This window comes from Mus musculus, chromosome 11 (genome assembly GCF_000001635.26).
Source record: "Mus musculus strain C57BL/6J chromosome 11, GRCm38.p6 C57BL/6J".
NCBI lineage: Eukaryota > Metazoa > Chordata > Mammalia > Rodentia > Muridae > Mus > Mus musculus.
The window spans coordinates 3,390,547-3,412,101 of NC_000077.6; the positions used below are offsets into that span (position 1 = coordinate 3,390,547).

General features: G+C 47.1%; 1 protein-coding gene and 1 long non-coding RNA gene across 6 annotated transcripts in view; one reads left to right on the forward strand and one right to left on the reverse strand.

Moving 5' to 3' along the window:
• Window positions 1–18,730, reverse strand: part of Limk2 (LIM motif-containing protein kinase 2) — a 65,980-nt gene extending 47,250 nt beyond the window's left edge. For 2 of the 5 annotated variants that reach the window (XM_006514547.2, XM_030245608.1), the window contains exons 1-3: window positions 18,500–18,582; window positions 6,235–6,488; window positions 2,371–2,470 (exon numbers count right to left, since the gene is read on the reverse strand). In XM_006514547.2, coding sequence (XP_006514610.1) covers window positions 2,371–2,470; window positions 6,235–6,424 — 290 coding nt within the window. In that variant the 5' untranslated portion in view covers window positions 6,425–6,488; window positions 18,500–18,582. Of the gene's footprint in view, window positions 1–2,370; window positions 2,471–6,234; window positions 6,489–18,499 lie in introns of all 5 variants that reach the window. The other 3 variants (XR_003949323.1, NM_010718.4, XM_006514548.3) reach the window with 3 other exon arrangements.
• On the forward strand, window positions 9,850–21,005 carry Gm51879. The gene is made up of 2 exons (XR_003949624.1): window positions 9,850–18,855; window positions 19,201–21,005. It is a non-coding gene; the product is annotated as a predicted gene, 51879 (long non-coding RNA).
• The last annotated feature ends 550 nt before the right edge of the window (window positions 21,006–21,555 follow it).

A 21,555-nucleotide genomic window follows, 5' to 3' on the forward strand; every position in this document is an offset into this window, starting at 1 on the left:
TGCATCCTGGAACTCACTTTTGTAGACCAGGCTGGCCTCGAACTGAGCCATCTCACCAGCCCCTCTTATCTTCATTTTAAAAGGGCAGGGAAGTCACATAACTTGAAAGGCTCTGCCTGAGAACTTAACCTCACTCTATAGCTTGTGCCTTCATGCTTACATTTATTTTATTCTGTTTTGTTTTTGAGACAGAGTTTCTCTGTGTAGCCCTGGCTGTCTTGGAACTCACTCTATAGAGATCTCACTGCCTCTGCCTCACAAGTGCTGGCCCTAAAGGTGTGCAGCAGCAGCAGCAGCAGCGGCACCACCGACCTGCATACTTTTTTCTTTTAAAGGCAGAGTACTGCTGTGTAGCTTAGGCCGACCTCAAACTCAGAATCTTCCACCTTAGTTTTCTGAGAGCTGGAATGACAGGTATGTCACCCCACCCATACATTTCTTTTCACGCCCTCACAAGCAAACATCTGATCAAAACTGCAAAGGGTTCAGGACTTCAGTCTAAAGACCAGCTCTTGGCATCTACAGTCTGAGTGACCCCTGAACAGTCTACTTCTCAGTGTGAAGGGTTACAGGTGTAACAGGCAGTCTTTCCTAGTTATCAGAAGTAACAAGAACAAGAACGAGCCAGGTACAGTAGCTCATAACCCTGGACTACAGAGCAAGGTCTAGAATAGCCAGGCCTACACAGAGAAAACCCACACCTCCCACCAAAGAAAAGAAACCCACAAGGGCAGTTTTTCTACCCAGGCTTGCTGATCTGGACAGAAAATCATGTGACTAGGCCTCCATCAGGAACACTTTAGATCGTGTGGGTCCATACCAAAGCAAGGCTGCCCTCAGCCGTGAAATGAACAGACCAGCCAAGGCTTTACCTACAGGCCTCTTAAGGCTCTGATAGCTACTGCTTCTCTATGTACAGCAGCACAGGACAAGCAGAGCGCACTTCCCCAGGAGCTGAGGGAGGAGAATCCAAGGCCATTAGAACCACAGATAGAGTAAGAAGTTTGGACTGAGCCCGGCTCAGGCCTTTAATCCCAGCACTCCGGAGGCAGAGGCAGGCGGATTTCTGACTTCAGGATTTCAGCCTGGTCTACAAAGTGAGTTCCAGGTCAGCCAGGGCTACACAGAGAAACCCTGTCTCAAAAAACCAAAAAAAAAAAAAAAAAAAAAAGAAGTTTGGACTGAAGCTAAAAGGACAGAAAACATTGGTCCCTCTCCAGCTTTTGGTGGCCAGCCTCTACCTTGAACTTGGTGGGTGGAGGAGGGAGGTAGGCACATAAGGCTCAACTACTTGACAGCGGGTTTGCACACAGAGCTGTGTGTGGGAGCCAGGAGCTGTGCAGCACAGTCTCTATTAACATCCATCTCACTGTCAGACATGGGTAACGCATGCCCACCCCACCTCTATAGGAGAGGCACTGCATTTGGAATGACTGTGGGCTAGAACTGTATGCAAAGGCAAGCTTCTGCCCTGGAAAGGAGCTGGTGCTCAGTGGGTGCCTACTGCCCACTGCATGCTGAGGTCCCTAGTAACATCTCCAGTTCCTTATAACTGAGTCTCAGAAAGCAAAAACCAATGTGGCTTTAAAGCCCGTAAATTTTTTAAAACATATCTATTTGTTTGTTTGTTTAGTGTGTATCTATGTGCAGGTGCACACTACATGGTGTGCATGGGCAGTCCAGAGGACAACTTCCGGGAGTTGGCTCTCTCATTCAACAGTGCCAAGATAGAACTCAGATGGCCAGGCATGGTAGCGAGTGGCTTCTTGGCTGGGCTGTGGTGGCACACACCTTTATTCCCAACCTTGGGGAGGCAGACACAGTCAGATCTGTTGAGTTGGAGGCCAGCCTGGTCTACATAGCGAATTCCAGGACAGCCAGGGCTCCACAGAGAAATCCTGTCTCAAAAAGCGAATGAACCAAAGAAACAGAGCTGCTTCTCAACAATACTATGGAAGCAATAATAAAGTCAGTCACAAGAAGGAGGGCCACAGGGTGGGGAGTCCTGTGGGGGAGAGATGACACTGCCAGCCCCCCTCGCTGCCACAGGCACCTTTCTAAGCAGTGGTGTGGTCATGGGGAAAGAAAGGCCCTCCTTCTGGCCTGCTTCCATGATGTGAAGCAGGGGTGTTGGAGAAACTCTAGAATAGCTCCTCCCCTCGCCTGGCTCTTCCAGGGCACCTGACCCGTCTGCAGTTCCCGGAACTGGAATCTGGCATTGGGACTGTTCCTCCTTGCACATTCCTTCCCTGCCCCTAACGCCCCACCAAGATTAAAATTCTCTAGCCAGGAGCTTGCTTTCTGCATTTCTCAGAACGTGGAAGCAGTGCACGGCCCACAGCCCAATGGGAAGGAAAGAGAGGCACCTACCGGAAGCAGGAGCCATGCCAGGCTTCATTGGCAGTCCTATAGAGCCTCTGGCTCAGGGGAACATAGGTGCCACAGCCCCGACACCTCCAGGCTTCATCACCTGAAACAAAACCAAGGCGGTCAGAGTCCCTAAGTAGCAGGAAGCAAGGAACAGAATTTCAGTCATGTGGAATAACAGAAGCTTCCACTGAAGGGATTAGGCTCTGCCAGTGCTGTTTCCCCTCCACAAAACCTCAGGTAAACACTTGGCAAGCCTCACGCCAACATCTCTCTAGGTAAGACAACTCTCGCTTCAGAAGTAATCTCAATTAAAAAACCAATGTGTCTGATGGAGCTGGTAGGATGGCTCAGCTGGTAAGGGCCACCAAGCCTGCCGTCCTGAGCTGGGTCCCTGGGACCCACATGGTGGAGGCAGAAGTTACTCCACCCTCTGCCACACATAGGCCACAGTGTGTGTAAGACATTAAACATTAGTCTTTTATACCAAACACTATAAAACTTTTATGACTAGGAATTCCAATCATTTTTATCTGCCCCACCTTCTAAAACCTTTATGCAAATGTTTTAACCCCCCAATCTGGTAAGACTCTGGTTTATACTGTGACCATGCTGTGTTCTTAGCACTTAAGTGACTTCAGGGCCAGCTCCACTTCTGCTGTCCAGTGATGCAATTCATCTAAAACTAGCCAGCCCCAGCCAATGGGAAAAGACGCTGTGACCACTCATGTTAGAATAAAAGTGAGCTGCCCATCCTTCCCATGTGGGGAGAGCACCTTTCTCGCCATGGTGGTCTCTCCTGAGATCCTGAAAACATTCTAAAAGTATGCACCATAAATAAGAATGTAATTTTATATATAACTGACCTCCCCCAAACCTAAATCTACTAACATTCTGCAAAACCCATCACTTCCTTCAGACCTTTCAGCCTGTGCTCTTATCAGTAGATGTGAAAGGGTCTCCCTCCTTCCCTGATAGTACCCAGACGCCACCCCACCCCCACCCCCGCCCGCTCCCTGCTCCCCCCAGTTTGGCTTACACTCTGTCTTGAATTTCCCATAACCTGGTCCAGGAGCTCTTTCATTCAACCAACCAACCCACTGGTCCTCTCCACCCAAAACCACAGGATGCAGGCTGATGGTTACATCATCTTTGATGTTTAAAGAGCCAATCCACTGGAAAAGAAGCGCTCTCCCAGTTTTAATTTTTTGTTTCAGAGACAGAACTGTCTCAATCTGTCTTAATTCTGTCGAAGAGTAAGCCTTTAATGAATGTTTCCTGTCTCCTGTGCTAAGAACTACTACAAGACTACTCTTGTAGTTTTTAATGGATGGATGGGTTAATGCTGAGGGCTGTGTGCTCACGTGTGTGTGTGTGTTCACGTGTGTGTGTGTGTGCGCGCGCGCGCTTATGCGACACTAGCCTCTCCTCTCTCTTCTCCATGCTAATACTGTTCCTTCAAATAAGGGCAGAAAAGTCTCCATAGAGAAGCAGAGCTTTGAGCCTTGGAAGCTGGAGAAGATTTGCAGAGGAGGAGGAAGGACGCCCCAGGGTGTGGGTTAAGATTGGTACAGGCTAGTTTATGACCCTCTAACACAGAGGAAACCCAATCACAGCAGTGCTCTTGGTGTGGCTCAAACGCCAACTTCTTCAAGTAAAATAGGCAGCTGAAATCAAGCTGTGGTACCTAACTCTACAAACAGGGGCAAGGTTGGTACAAGACTCCCTTGTACACTCTGTATGCAGCTTTGTTCTCTCTCGGTAACTCTACACTGCCACAGGCACAGGGGGCATGAATAGACAAAGCACGGTTGGGGGACTTCAAGACTGCTCAGCACTATGGGGGCAGCCAGTGTAGGGTTGTCGTCTTTGTACCCCAGAGCTGTCAGCACTTCAAGCTGGCTCCTCTCCACTGCTTCTTCAGGCTCAGGACATGTGAATGCCATCAGTCGCTTTCCTTTCTTTTCTTGTGTTCCTGGGGTTGAATCCAAGTCCTTGTGCACAATAAGGAACCACTCTAGCCCTTCTCTTTTTAGATAGAATCTTACTCCGGCGTCCAAACTGGTCTCCAACTCATTCTGTACTACGAGCCTAGAACTTGCCCATCTACCTGCCTCTCCCCGATTCACCAGTAGCCAGGCTTAAGGGGCCTGCTGCCAGGCTAGCTTTCAACTAGTCTTCCTGAATTTGAAGGTCTTTCTCTTGCTCCGTTTTAAAATAATTTTTGTCTTGAGATAGGATCTTTATATGTAGCACTGGCTGGCCTGGAACTTGAAATGTAGACCAAGTTGCCCTAAAGTTCACAGAGCTCTTCCTCCATCTGCCTCCTGAATACTGGGATTAAAGGAGTACACTAAAACACTTTTATTATTTATTATTATATGTTTGCATGTATGATGTATATGCATGTGTGTTTTTATGTGTCAGAATAGCGGTACTCAGTGCACATACACTGTCGTTCTTCAAAACTACAAAGTAAAAAGGTTTTACTTTACTCTTTAAACCTGGCCCAGGCCAGATTAGACACATGGAGCAAGATGATGACTGAGAGAGACACACACATGTGTGTGTATGTATGTATGTATGTATGACACACATGTGTGTATGTATGTATGTATGCGTGTTCTGTGGTGTGGTGAGGATCACCCAGGGTTCCTTGAATGCTAGGGAAGGGTTCTATGACTCAGCTACACTCCTACTTAACCAGAGGGACTTACATATACCATATTGATTGTGTGTGTGATGTGTGTGCACTTGCATGTGTGTGAATGGCAGAGGAATAATATGCAGGTGCCACAGTGTGTCTCTGAAAGTCAGAGGACAACTTTTGGGAGTAGTTCTGTCCTTCCACTGTGGGTCCCAGGGATCACAATGAGAGGATATGGGATAAGCCAGGCCAAATGAATCTTCTCAGTTAACAACTGTTTCCCAACACCCATATCAGGCTCCTCACAACCACCTGTAACTGCAGCTCCAGGGAATCTAACACCCTCCTCTGGCCTCCATGCCCCACCTCCAAATAAACCTACAAGAAATGTCCACCTCCACTTCCATCTAACATATCTCATTATTTTAAAGCTACATCTTGTTTTTTGAAACAAGGTTTTGGTAATTTTGAAATAAGAACTCATACAGCATAGGCTAGCCTCTAAGATACCATGTAACTGAGGGTGACCTTGAACTCCTGATCCTCCTACCCCCCACAGACCACACCACCCTTCTTGTTTTTGCTTTATAACCCACTGTCTGAGCAACTCAGCACCTTGGCTCTGAATCAATGGTGTCTGGCTGTTTCCAGCCCCTCCCCTTTACTGCATTCCTCATGAGTCCACCCATTTTCTCCATGTGAACACTTAGGTTAGCATCTGCTCAGCACTCAAGCTCGACCCCCAGCACCCTCCTTTCTCAGACATAAGCTCTGATCTGTATTCAGGTCCTTCCCTAGCTCTAGCCTTTGTCCAGTCTACAGTCCGGTTGCTGCTGGCTCACCCCTACTCCAGGCTATCTCTATTCCAGGTCAGACTTCCTAGCGTATGTAGGATAAAAGCCAGGCTCCCTGACATGGCCCTACCTCTGGATCCCTGTCCTGCTTCTTTGAAGATACATTTTTTTGGTTTATTGCCCAGCTCTGACCCCTGGCACCAAAGCCTTTCTGTTGTCATTTAAATAAGCAGAGTCTCTCCTAACAACACCAGCAGGCATTCCAGTTCTTCCCATCTCAGCTGCATCTACAGTGAAAGGTCCGCGCCACAATGCACTTAGCCCCCCTTCCCGGATGCTTCACACTCCACTGAAATCCGCCTCCCACCGTCTCTTCTCTGAAACTGCCTCACTAAGTGACTGTGGATTGCTAAATTCAATAGATACCTTTCAGGCCATTATTTGAACACTTATTTATTCCATGCCAGCTACGCCTCCAGCCCTCAAACAGCACGATTGTGTTTATAACTGGGGCAGTGGCATGGAGGCGGAGTGAATTCAGAACTGGGAAAACAGGAGAAAGGCAAAAGAGGATTCCTTGAAGAAGCAACTTCCAAGCTGAGCTCTGAGGAGACATTTCTATGAACACAGGGCAGGAATTCAGGGTGTCTCATCTCTCCTCGTAAAGAGAACCTTTTTTCCTTGGGGATTGTGGGGAAGAGAAAGAAAGGGACATTAGAGACAGGAGACACAAAAATTCACACATGATTAAATCATAGTCATGTTGAGTACTGTTGACTTTAAAGGCCTGGAGAATCAAGCAAGCCTAGGTCTTGGATGAAACAGTCCTTCACTAAGCATGTATGTAAAGAGTGAAGGGGGCAAGGGGGTATAGTTCAGCTGACAGAATGCTTGCCAAGTACCTCAAAGCCCCCCACTTAACACTGGACACACGTGCCTCTTGTGCATGTGCGCGCGCACGCACGCACGCACACAAACACACACACACACACACACACACACACACGTGCTCTTGGAATGTTATGGCCTGTAACCTTGACTGGAGCCAACAGGGTCAGAAGTTCAGGTCATTCTTAACTACACAGAGACTTGGGACCCAACTTGGAATACTGAGTTCAAGTCCCTCCAAAACCGAGGAGGCTTTCACCAGGTGACCCCAAAGAACCTGGAGGCCCCACTGCTCTTTACAAGGAGATTGCTAGTGATGAGACACTCTGAATTCCTGCCCCATGGTCACAGCCTGGCACTTCACTGTTCACACCTTAAGCACACTTCTTCCATCTTTTCACTTAAACAAATGTCTTTCTTGATGCCCCCAAAGGCATGGCTGGTTTCACTTTGTCTATACTCCCCTGGTACAATGTGTTAATTCTCCATCTGCAGTCCTGCGGCTTTGAGACCCTCACTCCCAGCTCTACACGGCTGCATCCTGGTCCTCTTCCTTCTGGGGTCCAGCACAGGTCTGGCACAGGCAATATTTTGGCCGCAAATCCAGCGGGAAGGTTGGCTGTAACAGGCACCTACACTGTTTCCAAGTGGAACTTCAAAGGTCAGCAGGGCGACTGTACTACAACAGTCTGGCTCGCAGGACTACTGAGAAGTCTCCTGTGCATGAACCCGACCTCTGTTTCTCTGTTACAGATTCACACCACGGGTGATGGGGATGGCTCAGCAGATAAAAAGCCAGGACTACTCTGGTGAGACAGGAAGCATGTGCATCTCAGCCTCAGAACAACACTCTGATCCCCACACTCTGCACTGAGGCACTCAAAGCCCCCCCCCCCACACACACACATACACACACAGTAAAACAAAACACACATACACCCACATATATAAAACTTTCCCATTAGATAGTATTTGAATAAATATATACACCCAGAATGCCTGCCTATCTCCCTTCCTCTGTCCCTTCCAGGGCCCTCACTGCACAGAACTCTCTTGGCCTTCTTTGCTCCCTTAAAATCCTACAAACCAACAATCCTGATTCTCCTGAAACCTTTAATTCAGGAAATGTAAGAGAAATGTATGTGTGTGAAGTCTGGGAGAGTTTCGTGAAGCCCAATGGAAGAGCAGTCTCCAGGCTAGTCTGCTCTTCCACTATGAGGCTGGTCACCCTCTCTACAAGTGTTTATTGCTCACAGCTGTCACAGCTCAGCAGCAGTTACTGGTCAGAGTCTAGAAAGGAGCCTGGCTAAGTAAACATCTACAGGTGCCTCAAACAATGGGCCTTATTAGGGTGCAATAAATAGAACCACACCTTCAGCTTTTACTGGATTCATTGCCCTCCTTTTACAATGTTATTTGGACTATAGAGGAAGTCCTTTGTGTTTTGCATTTTCTTTGTTATGTGTATTGATATTTTGCCTTCCTATATGTATGTGCACAACATGTGTGAATTTCCCATGGAGGCCAGAAGAGTCAGTTAGGTCCCCTAGAACTGGAGTTACAGACTAGTGAGAGGCACTATGTAACTGCACTTGGATCCTCCAGAGTGCTCTAGCTGAGCTCTCTCTCCAGCCCCCTTTAAGACAGGAGCTAGGGGCTGGAGAGATGGTTCAGTGGTTAGAGCAGTGGCTGCTTTTCCATAGGACCAGGGTTCGATTCCCAGCACATACATGATGGTACTGGGACATGCACATGTGAGTCCTAGATCTCCCTATGGAAACCCGGTTGACCTTGAAATAAATCTACCTGCCTCTTGATTCAAAAAAGAAACAAAACCCCTATCTCAAAGAACAAACAAAAGGAGGAGCTGAGAACGGCGTGGCTTATTACAGGGTTCTCACCTTCAGGACTCTTCCAATCTTGCTATAAAATATTTATTTTTGCCACCTTATTTTGTTTGTTGTTTTTCTTTTCCTTTCTTTTTTTTGTTTTTGTTTTTTGTTTGTTTGTTTGTTTGTTTTCGAGACAGGGTTTCTCTGTGTAGCCCTGGCTGTCCTGGAACTCACTCTGTAGACCAGGCTGGCCTCGAACTCAGAAATCCACCTGCCTCTGCCTCCCAAGTGCTGGGATTAAAGGCGTGCGTGCACCACCACAGCCCAGCTTCTATTTTTGCTTTTTTTTTTTTTTTAATTTTATATATGTGAGTGCACTACCGTTGTCACTGTCTTCAGACACACCAGAGAGGGCATTGGACCCCATTACAGATGGTTATGAGCCACCATATGGTTGCTGGGAATTGAACTCAGGACCTCTGGACGAGCAGTCAGTGCTCTTAACCACTGAGTCATCTCTCCAGCCCCCATATTTTTACTTTTTAAGAGGTTTCTCTTTCCCGACTTCATTGGTAATGTGACTCAAACAATCTGACTCCAGTAGAGCAGGGACTGCAACAACAGGAAGCCTGAGGCTCGAGGGACTTTGTGTCCTTACTTAGACATTAGGTCTTGCTACATTGTCTAGACTAGCATAGGATTCAGGATACCTTGCTTCAGCCTCTCAAATAGCTGGGAATACAGGCATGTGCCATGCCAAGGCTTAGAGAAACTTTAAAATAATCTAAGCTAATCATTTAATTTGTCTAAAAGACACATAAACTTGAGAGAAAAAAGGCAGTTAGTTGACTAGCCATCACAAAACTCCCAAAAGCTGATCCCACAGGAACCTGAAGCCCAAACCTGAACCCCAAACCACCAGTTGCATTTTTATGATCCTACACAGCTTCTGACAATCTAAGACTTCTTTGGACCAAAGCAGGTCAGTGGAAGGCTCGGTAGAGTGGAGCGCCCTGGTCCCCAGCCACTGCTTGACCTTGGCTCAAATTTGGTCTAAGCTGGTCTCTTCAGACTGGAACTCAGGCTTCAGAACAGTGAGAAATTCACAAGCAACGGGACCTTGGGAGCCCCTGATGCCTGAACTCACACGCACAAAACCCAGCCCAACCTTTTGATGATGATGATGAAGAAGGAGAAGGAGAAGAAGAAGGAGGAGGAGGAGGAGGAGGAGGAGGAGGAGGAGGAGGAGAAGGAGGAGAAGGAGAAGAAGGGGAAGAGGAAGAAGAAGAAGAAGAAGAAGAAGAAGAAGAAGAAGAAGAAGAAGAAGAAGAAGAAGAAGAAGAAGAAAGGGGGGAGGGTGGGGGAAGATCAAAAGAAAAAAAAAAACTTTTAATTGGCTCATGTTCCACCTGACAGGGAGAAACAGGAACAAAGTGCAGCCAACTCAAGGTAGCTTGAAACAAGTATGGTAACTGCTGGACTCTTTTGGGAACGGATAGATCAGGTGTATAAATCCCACTTGTTTGACGAAAAGCAGAAAGCTGAAGGGCAGGGCAGCAGCTGTGGGAGACAACCAAAGGCAAAAGAAAACATAGTACTGAAGTAATGACTGTAGCGACCAACATCTTCTGATACTCTTCCCACACCCCAAGCCTCCTCGTCCTCAGAGTATCACCAAAGGCGGTGTTCAGTATACAAGGTGAGATGAGTTTTAAAGCAGCCTCTGAGTTTTTCTAGACCTTTCTCTATAAGCAAGGCTCTGATGACTCCTTCTAGCCAAAGCTGGCTTCTCACCTCCAGGCTAGGTTTCATTCTTGCTGTGGTCCCTTTCTTTCTCTTTTTGAGAGAAAGTCTATTTGAGAGGGTTAGGGATAAGAACCGAGGGCTGGAGAGGCGGCTCAGTGGTTCAAAGAAATTGCAGCTCTTCCAGAGGACTTGGATTTGGGTCCCAGTGGGCCCCGGTGGCTCACCTGCCTATAACTGAAGTTCTCAGAGATCCAACATCTTGTCTCCACAGGCACCCATATGCATATCACATAGACATACACATATATACACATGAACTTTTTAAAAGATTTATCTTATGTATATGAGTGCTTTGCCTGCATGCGCTTATGTCCATGAAGGTCAGAAGAATGTTGGGGGTTGGTCTGTGTACTGTATATTAAGATGCTGATTTTTGTGCCCAGACATCCTATCTGGTTAAGGATGGCATGCCGAGCATCTCTGGTCTCAATGTTATGTAAAAACTGTTTTCCATCATCTTGGATTGCTTAATAAAGAGCTGATATTTGACTGGGCAGGAGAGGACTGTGGAGGTGGGACACAGGGTCCCAGGTAGAAAGAGGAGAGGGACCACAGGATGCAGATGGCACGTAATGGGGCATTTATCTGGGTATTAACAGCTTAGAGGGTTAGAATAGCTCAGAACCTGCCCAGCAAGTTCCAGCAGCTTATTAATAAAAATACTAGCTTACTGTGTCTTTTATTCAGGAGCTATTATGGGCTAAAGTGGGTGTTAAAATGCCCTGCAGATATCTGGAAGCAAAAGGGGCCATCGACCCCCACAAATACCCCAACAGAAGAGGGCACTGGATCCCCCCGCACTGTAGTTACTGATGAATATAAACCATTACATAGGTGCTGGGAATTGAACCTGGGTCCTCTCAAGAGCAACAGGTACTCCTAATCACTGAGCCATCTCTCCAGGCCTATCTGAATTAAAAGAAAAAAAGGGCCAGCAAGATGGGTAAGCTAGAAAAGGAGCTTGCCGTTAAGCCTGACCACCTGAGTTTGAGCCCTGCAATCTGCATGGTAAAAGGCAGAACTGACTTCCACAAGCTGTCTTCTGACCTCTATGTACTCCACACCAGCATCATGGTATATGAGCCATCACCACCACTCCCATCAAAAACATTAGAAATTAATGTAATTTAAATAGGGCTGGAGAGATGGCTTGGCAGTTAAAAGTACTGGGTTTAATTCCCAGCATTCTGGTGGCTCACACTTCCTATAACTCTAGGTTCCAAGGGATCTGATGCCCCTTTCTGGCTGCTGCAAGGCGCGCGCGCGCGCACACACACACACACACACCACACAAATTCAAACTAAATAAAAAGCTGGATTTTAAAACCTGGCTCTATTACTGCCCCTGTCCTTGAACGAATTATTTTCCCTCTCTGAGTCTGTCTCCTAGCCTTTATTTATTTATTTGTTTGTTTGTTTGTTTTTGTTTGAGACAAGGCTATGTGGCCAGGGTTGGTCCCCCTGTCCGCAGCTTCCAGATGCTAGGGTTAGAGATGAACACCAGTATATTAACTTCTCTCTTCACTTAAAAAACAAACAAAACCTTTATTTTTAACTTTCTATGTAGGAGGATTTGCCTAAATGTATTTAAACATGCCACGTGTGTGCCCAGTGTCCGCAGAAGCCAAAAGTGGATGTTGGATACCTTGGAACTGGAGTTACAAATGGTTTTGAGCTGCCACGTGGGTGCTTTGAACAGAGAGCCCTTGGCTCACAGGAGCAAGTGCTCTTAACCACTGGGCCAGCCCCCCAGCCTGCTTTGCTCATTTTTGTTTTGTTTTTTTCAAGACAGTCTCACTATGTAGCCCTGGCTGTCCTGGAACTCACTACGTAGACCAGGTTGGCCACAAATTCAGCCTGCCTCTGCCTCCCGGCATTGGAAGTGTGTGTTCCGTCCACACAGCCCCGCCCCTTTGCTCATTTTTAAAGAGGCTAAAGTTACACTTTACAGGATTAAGCAGATTAAAACAAGTAATGGCTGTGAAGACCTCCTGGGTGCCTGGCCCTAAGCTGGACCTGCTTGTGTTACTTCCTACAAGCACATCTAAGGAGGTTAGCTGGGGGAAATGCTGAGCTGAGTAGACTTGCTTTCAAAACCCAAAGAGGATGGTTTCAAAACAAATCCTGCAAACTTGGTCTAGGTGCCCAAGTGCGAGGGACAGCCCAGGCTGAAAGACAAGGAGATGTAGAATATAAGTCAGAGGCAAGTCAGGTTCTGGGGACAGGGAGAGCTACACACAGTAACGGGCTACAAGGTAGACAGATGAGCAAGCAGGACAGAAGGTTCCTGTGGCTGTAGGGCTCCTACTTCATTCCCCATGAGTCGTTGGTTCCTTATCTGGGGAGGCCTGCAACAGAACTGCTAGAGTACCATAGCTACTCAACTCTAGGCTTCTCATTCAGTTGCTCCACCCACCATCAGTTATAGGAATTACTGTGAGTCCTCACTAGGTGTCACAGTGTCCTAAGCACTACTCAAGTGTGACCTGACCAACTACAAGGAGGTCAGGCCAGCACTGCTGGACTCCAAAACTTTTTTTTTTTTTCTCTGTGTAGCCCTGGCTGTCCTAGAACTCACTCTGTAGAACAGGCTGGCCTCAAACTCAGAGAGATCCACCTGCCTCCGCTTCTAGAGTGCTGAAATTAAAGGTTTGTGCCACTACGCCTGGCTTTTTTTTCCCCCTGGTCCAGCGGTTTAGAGGAGTAAAGACTTCCTCCAATAGACTCCCAGGGTGAAGTTCTAGAGAAGCAGGTGACGGTCTCATGTTCTAACCCGTAACAGATGTAAATTGATAAAGGATCTGGTCCCCACTGCTACAGTCCCCAGGGACATGCTAAATTGATATGACACATTGACAGTCCCTATTCTTCCCTGTTACACCTCACAAACACCAGCCTTCTCCCAGGTCTCACTGACCCAGAGCCAGCCCCGGCATGAGAATCATCAGAGTATGCAGAAAGCCCACCAGGAATGTAGAGGGCTAAATACTCTAAGCATAATGGGTTTTAGTGGACTTCGATATCTTGGTTGTCTTAGATCCTACCCCTGGTGCCTTTACCTCACATCCAAGGCCACCCAAGTCACTCTGCCCTGCCTCTGTCATAAAACACCTCCTGGTCAGCGCTGCCTTTCCATTGCTACTAACATCTCATGTCAGGGCCCACTGTACCTTCCTGCTGGTTGGGTATCCTGTGCCCATATCATAACATCTGTGATTCTAAACCTAGAGTGTCTGCTGTGGGCTGAAAAACTGCATAGTTCTTAGCTTAGCATGAAAACTCCACAGCAGTGGTTCTCAACCTGTGGGTCAGGGTCGCATATCGGGTATTTACATTACAATTCACAACAGTAGAAAAACTGCAGTTATGAAGTAGCAATGACATAATTTGACGGCTGGGGGTCACCACAGCATGAGGAATTGTAATAAAGGATTGTGGCATTAGGAAGGGCGAGAACCACTGCTCTACAGTTTACCAACCCCAACCCTCTGCTTCATGGTCTCCCTACCACCCACTCCTTGCTCTACCACACCGTACTATTGTGCTCCTGCTGGAGACTGAGGCCTACGCACTGTGCATCCTACCCTACAGCTGTATGCTTCTCTGTTGCTGTGCTCATTTCGCTCACAATAAAAAATCTAAAAATAAAGACTATCCACAATGTCTCAAAACTTACCTTCTGCAGTAAGGATTCTCTGAGGCTAAAAGAACAGCTCAGTGGGAACACAGTGCTTAGCATTGTGATCATTTCCCAACTCTGCCTCCTTCCCTCCCTTCCCCTTGACCAAGATGGGTAGCCACTCAGTTTCAACTTTCAACTGTCCTGAGTACATCTGCTAAACACTCACTGTTCCTGGCCCCTTATCAAACTTTGTCCTCAAACCATCTGTCCCGATGGTGTTCACATTTACTCTCTCTCTCTGCCCATCCAAATGCACTCCAGGGAGGAAGGAGTCTATCCTTTTTTTTTTTTTTTTTTTTTTTTGTCTCCTGCTTTATTACTCAAGGCTACACATGTGAACACAACCCGATATTCTGTTGTCACACATAGGCATTGCAAAACTTATCTTGATTTTCGTCATTTTGTTTTGTTTTTCCAGATGGGATTTCTTGTGTAGCCCTGGCTGTCCTCTGGAGATCTCTCTCTCTTTCCTCCCCCCAACCTCCTCTGTACAGATCCATTTGCCTCTGCCTTCCAAGTGCTGAGATTAAAGGTATACACCATCACACGGGGTTTCATCTCTGTCTCTCTCTTTTTTTTTTTCTTTTAGAGACAGGGTTTCTCTGTGTAGCCCTGGCTGTCCTGGAACTCACTCTGTAGACCAGGCTGGCCTTGAACTCAGAAATCCGCCTGCCTCTCATCTCTGTTTCTTTTTTTTTTTTTTAAAGATTTATTTATTTATTATATGTAAGTACACTGTAGCTGTCTTTCAGACACTCCAGAAGAGGACGTCAGATCTTGTTACAGATGGTTGTGAGCCACCATGTGGTTGCTGGGATTTGAACTCCGGACCTCCGGACCTTTAGAAGAGCAATCGGGTGCTCTTACCCACTGAGCCATCTCACCAGCCCTCATCTCTGTTTCTTAATTACTGTAATTAGACAGCAAGTTTCCCAAAAGCACAAACCCTGGATTATTCATGCCCATGGCTACTTTAGTGTGCGTGCCCAGGTTCATGTGTTAGGGTGCAGGTGGGCTCAGCCGTGGGTGTCATGACTCTGGAACCATTCACTTTGGTTTGGTTTACACTTCCTTGTTTGTCTATTTATTTATTAGGGGGAAGGCTGTGCCAGAGGAGAACTTAGAAGTTAGCTTGGGTTATGGTGGTCAGACTCTGGTCTTCAGGCTCAGCAACCATCTCAGCAGTCCTGTATGCTGGGGCTAACCAGCTCAGCTAGGCTGGCTAGCCAGCAAGCCTAGAGATCCACCTGCCTAGCATGAGGCTTACAAGCGTGAGCCACTATATCTGGCTTTTTATATGGTGATGAAGCCCAGGTCCTGATGCCCCCAGCACTTTGCCAACTGAGCCACCCCCTCAGCCACTCCACAGGTATTTTCTAAGGGTTTGTATGTTCTAGCCCCAGACACCTCCAACCCCCAGCCTCCACACATGCCTCCAAACTCCTGTCTCTTACATTAGTCCTGGTTCTGACCCTGGACAAACCTGTTTTCCTCCTGGAGCCTCAGTTTCTTCAAATGTAAAACAAGGAGACTACACATAATCTCAAATATCTTTCCTGGCTATGGCGTCTCTTAAAATTTGTAAGAGGTAAAACTTGGCCCAGCCCAGCTCCAGAGACATCACAGGCACACGGTAAATATTTGATTTCCTTGTTGTTGATTCTCCTGTTACACAGGAATCTGAGGTGTCTGAGAACCATGTCTGAACAGAACAAGTAAATTCCAAGTCCCACTTCCTTCTCTGACTTGCCAAGCGACCTTATTTTGTTGTTTGTGACCCAAGAAGGACAAGGCACTAAAGGGAGGCTGGAAAATATGAAGTCTGAGCCCCATGGATTCAGTCCTAACCCTGTAAAGTCTGTAAACAAGTTACTTCAGGTCCTAAGTCTCCTCAACCAAAAAGAAAAAAACAAAAAGCGTCACACTTCTAGGGCTGAGGATATAGCTCAGTAGTAATGTCTGGTATGTGCAAGGCCTCAGGTTCCATCCTTGCCTATCAAAAAACAAACAAAAAAACCCGACATGTTAGCCAGGTGCAGAACACATGTCCATACAGGAGATTGAGGAAGTACTTGAATCCAGGAGTACAGGACCAGTCTAAGCAACTAACAATGGGGTGCTGTCCTAATAAATAATGATAATAACAACAACAATAATAATAATAACAATAATAAGAATAGCATTAATTGGGCTGGAGAGATGACTCAGCGGTTAAGAGCACTGACTGCTCTTCCGGAGGTCCTGAGTGCAAATCCCAGCCACCACATGGTGGTTCACAACCATCCGCAATGAGATCTGGTGCCCTCTTCTAATGTGTCTGAAAACAGCTACAGTGTACTTACATATAATAAATAAATCGTTAAAAAAAAATAGCATTAGTTGTTATTATTGCTCTCGTGGAGAACCAGATTCAACACCCAGCACCCAGATGGTGGCTCATACCCATCAGTAACTCCAGATCAAGAGGACCTTCGGGCCTCTGCACTCACCAGGCATGCATGTGGTACAATGCACGTGGTACATGTGTGGACATGCAGACACACATATAAGAAGGTTTTGTAATCTAAAAAAAATGAGTTAAAATTAAAGTAAGTTTAAAAGGTTCTGAGGATGTCGCTCAGTGGTTGAGTGCCCATCTAGCTAGCGTGAGGTCCTGGACTGATCCTTAGCACCACACACACACACAAATCAAAAATGACTAAACTCATGCACAAATTCCTGATCATCAAGGTTCAAAACTGAGAACCAATAGTGCTTAGAAAAAGTCACCAGGCTGGGTGCAGGGATGCAGAGTTTTGATCCCATCACTCGGAGGCAGAGGCTGGCAGATCCAGGACAGCCAGGGCCACACGGAGAAACCCTGTCTCAAAAATACATAAATACATAAATAAATGAAAAGTCACTGGAAATCGGTTGAACTGAAGAACTCTAAAGCCACGTGTTTAATTTTTAAGAGCAGACTTTATTTATGTATGTGAGTGTGCATGGGCTCCAGGACTGCAGGGACCTGCAGAGGGCTGAAGAAGCCTCTGGAGCTGGAGGAATAGGACACTGAGTTGGGTGTCAGGAACCAGAAGGGACCTCTGCAAGAACAGCACACCCTTAACCTGAGTCACCTCTCCAGCCTCGTTGAAAAGAAAAAAAGAAAGACCGTATCTCTCATGTAACCCAGGCTGGCCTCAAATTCCCTACATATCAGAGGAATGACTTTGAATTCTGACTCTCCTTCGACCTGGGATTGCAGGCATGCAGCAGGTATAGGCAGTGCTGGGGATGAAACCCCTTGCTTTGTGCAAGCCTTCTACCAAGTGAACCACATCCCATCCAACTCAATTTTAAAAAAATTATTTATTTAGAGACAGGATCGTATTCTGTCGTCCAGGTTGACCTAGTTAGTACGCCACACACAGACCAAGCAATTCTCCTGGCTCTGTCTAGTCTGGGATTACAGGTGTGCAATCACCACTACCAGCCAGGAAAAAAAATTAAGGGAAGAGACAGACGAATTTCCGCTCCATGCTTTCCTTCTCCAGAGCATATTATCACCAATAAGGTCTGAAATTCCATGTTCCCGTAGTGAGGAAGTGACCCACTGGCGGCCCGGTCCTTGAATTCAGGATGGAGGAAGTGACTGTCCACCGGCCCAAAGCCAGGAAGTGGAGGCACATATTCAGTCCCTCCCCCACCCCTAAAATTCTCCCTTGGCCTTTCTAGAAAACTTTTGGAAGTCGACCCTGGTAGACCCAGAAACTGAGCCACTCACACCGGTGGCTGGGAATAAGGCGGCAGAAAGTTCATGATGCCGCGGGGCAGGAAGCTGCAAGATGATTCGTGAAGGGATTTACAGGCCCAGCTAAGCCAATTCTGAAATTTCCTTCACTCAACTCTTCCCCTCAAGGTGCGGAGCTATTAATCTGCTGGCATCAGAGACTACGCGAGGACTCAACTAGTCTCTAGGAAGACTTGAAGCTGTTCTCCACAGGAGGCAGAGGTCTTTGAGCCTCAGGAAGAACGGTCGGATGTCTTCCTATCCACATCATAAACTCCACACTCATACTCTATCTCTAGGAACCACTCCTCCCAATCCCAGAGTCCAAAGACACCTTCGAGAACTTTGGGTCTACAGAAAACCTAGAACCCAGGATAACTCGGAATCTCAAGTCCTGAACTCTGGAAGACCCTGTACTTCCCATATTTCAGAATCTCAGGTGCCTCGGCTTCCTTAGCCAGGAGACTTGCCCGGTCTGCAGATCCGAGGATCCACCTCGCGGGAATTCGCCCCACGCGCCGGCCGCAAGGAGCCCTCAGTCTTAGAACGACTGCGCTCGGACTTCCAGAGTCCCAAGACCTTCAAGTCCCGAGGGAACCATTGTGTTCGATCCTCCCCACCCTGCCAGGCTCTCGCTGAGGATTCCGGACCCAAGAAAAACCAGACAGCCAGAAACCCGCGAGCGGCGGGCTGGACGGAATGGGCCCTTCTTACCCGCCAGCGCCGCCATGGTCCAGGGCGCGGACAACACAGGAAGGACCACCCGGCAGCAGCGCCTCAGGTCCGCGCCCGCCTGCGGTCTAGAGAAGAGGCTGTCTCTGCCCCTGCAGCCGGAAGGATGCACCGCCTACGGCGCCCTGGGAGGACCAAACCGCACCTGGCACGGGGACCCGCCCCGGAGCCCCTCCCACTTAGGTTAACGACCCGCCCTGCCCCGTCCCGCCTCCCGCGCGAACTCTGCCGCATCTCTGGCGCCTGCTGGCGACTGGCGACCTCTAGAGGCGTTCGGATTGACCAGGGTGATTCAGTTTAGGCTGGAGGTCGCAACACAGGGGACCCTCGGCGCTCAGGTTAGTCCAGTTGCCCTTCTACACTACTTGAAAATGGCTCTGCTCTTCAGGTGCAGAGCGTGGGTAGGTATCACAGGTCTTTTGACTCCCAGTTTGTAATCAGCAATGTGAACACGAAGAAGCTAAGAGAAACCACTTTTGCGTGTCAAAGGCAATATGGAAATGAGGCTCCCTAGAGCAGATTATGGAGGCCAAATACCTGGGTTCCTGGAATTTTGGGTCCAGGACTCCCACTCCTTATATAAAGTCCCTGGTTGGTCAAGTCTCATAGAAAATGGCGTAAACTTTGTCTATAATCCACGCACAATCTTCATATGCTTTATTTTTTCTTTTGTTTTGCCACAGGGTCTTGAAATGCAGCCAGACTGATATTGAACTTGCCAGCCTCTTGCCTCAGCTTCTTGAGTGCTGAGATATTCTTGTTTTAAATCATCTCTAGATTGTTTATTTAAAAAAAAAAACCAAAATCTAGATGTTCTAACATAGTTATCTTATTCTGTGACTAAAATCAAGAAAGAACCGGACAGTGGTGGCACACGCCTTTAATCCCAGCACTTGGGAGGCAGAGGGAGGTGGATTTCTGAGTTCGAGGCCAGCCTGGACTACAGAGTGAGTTCCAGGACAGCCGGGGCTATACAGAGAAACCGTCTAAAAAAAAAAAAAAAAAAAAAAAAAGACGCAGCACTCTCAGCTCCTTCTCCATCGCCATGTCTACCTGTATTCTGCCATGCTTCTGGCCGGGATGATAGTGAACTAAACTTCTGAACCTGTAAGCCAGCCCCAAATAAATGTTGTCCTTTGTAAGAGTTGCTGTGGTCATAGTGTCTCTTCCCAGCATTAGAACCCTAACTATGACACTCGGTTTTAGACAATTGTTACTTCCCTCCATCAGATTTATGTACATGGGAAAAGAGTCCAGAGGATCAGGAAATGGGTAGGAATGGAGCCCAAGGAAACCAATCCTGCCTCCAACTCTCCCATCAGCTGCCTCTGGCTCTACTACTTAGGTAAACAAAACAGCACAATTCTCTGTCTTCCTGCATGGCCTTTTGTTAACAAAAGTGGCTGCTAGTTAGATGTTTCTTCCGTGGCGCCTTCATATGACCTAGGGTGCACAAGTGCTAGGGAGGGGGCTGTACCTGACTTCCTTCCTGGGAACTCACTTGAGCTGCTGGCTTCCCTCTGAGGAGATATCTGATGCGTAGGGAACACTAGATTATATACTGAATTAGGAAAGAATTCTTGGGGCTCTTCTGACAAGCTACTTAATGATTAGCAGAGAGAGGCCCTGCTGTATTTTCCCGGGCACAGAGGGATGGGGACTGGCTTGCTTGCTTCCTGTCCCTCCCTCCACAACTGAGCACCACATCTGTCCTTCTCCCACTTTTTGCTGACTGCCTTTTCTTCCCACCCTGTCTCTCTTATAATCACTGTTTAAAGGGCAGTATGTGTAATTTGTATCTGTTTTTTAAGATTTATTTATTTATGTAATGTATATGAGAACACTATTGCTGCCTCAGACACACCAAAAGAGGGCACCAGATCCCATTACAGATGGTTGTGAGCTACCATGTGGTTGCTGGGAATTGAACTCAGGACTCCTAGAAGAGCAGCCAGTGCTCTTAACCACTGGGCCATTTCTCCAGTACCATGTAGGTTTTTATTTGTTTGTTAGTTTGTTTTGTTTTTTTAATTAAAATTTGGGGGGGACAGTATGAAACCTTGGCTGGTTTAGAATTATGTAGATCAAGCTGACCTCCTAAGTGCTAAGATGAAAAGTGTGTATCACCATGCCTAGTTCAAAGAAAACTATTAAATTATGCCATTGTGAACTGAACTGTCTTCCCTAGACTCTTGTGATGAAGTCCTATTCCCCAAAGTATCCCTGCAGCTGAGGGCTTTACAAGGTAACCAGGGTTATATGAGGTCATGGCGAGGCTGTTGTAATGGGGCAAATGTGTTCGAGGAAGAGGCACCAGACAGGTCTTATTCTTGTTTCTTCTGCCTCCTGAAGACACAACAAGAAGACAGCTATATGTCAGGCAGCCATCGAGCCAGCCATCAGCAGAAATCAGCCATACTGGTAGACTGGTCTTGGTGTTACGGCTTCCAGAACTGTAAGGAATAAATGGTTCCTACTCAGGCAAAAACAAAACAAAAAAAATAATATAAAGGAGGGAAACAGTTCTCTGAGGAATGATAACACTCAGAGGCAGCACTCCAAAGTGCACCCAGAATCTCTCCCACACTGTAAGAGCAACGAGCAAGGCTGAGAGAGGAAGAAGGTCTGTGTCTGCTAGGTTTCTAGAAAGCACCCACCTCACTACTTTATTTAGTTATCAGACCTAGTTAGTACCCAAGACTAGATTGTACTGGTTGAATCACAATCTAGTCTTTAGGCTCTTGAAGACTTGAACCTTATAGCTACCTCAGATTGGTCTTGGTAGCTCACATCTGTATTCCCAGATACTTAGGAAGCAGAGACAGGAGGACAGATTGAGCCTACTGGTTCAGGGCTAGGCTGAGGACTATGGAGGAAACACAATGTGGGTGACAGTGGTTGTACAGGGGATTGCTTAGTTTACTCCCTGTCAAGAACAAAGAATTGAACTACTGAGAAAGACAGAAGACTCAGCTGCAGATTAAAGCAACACTTTTTACAGTCAAGATATGCTGGCTTGGGTATTTTACAGGCACTCT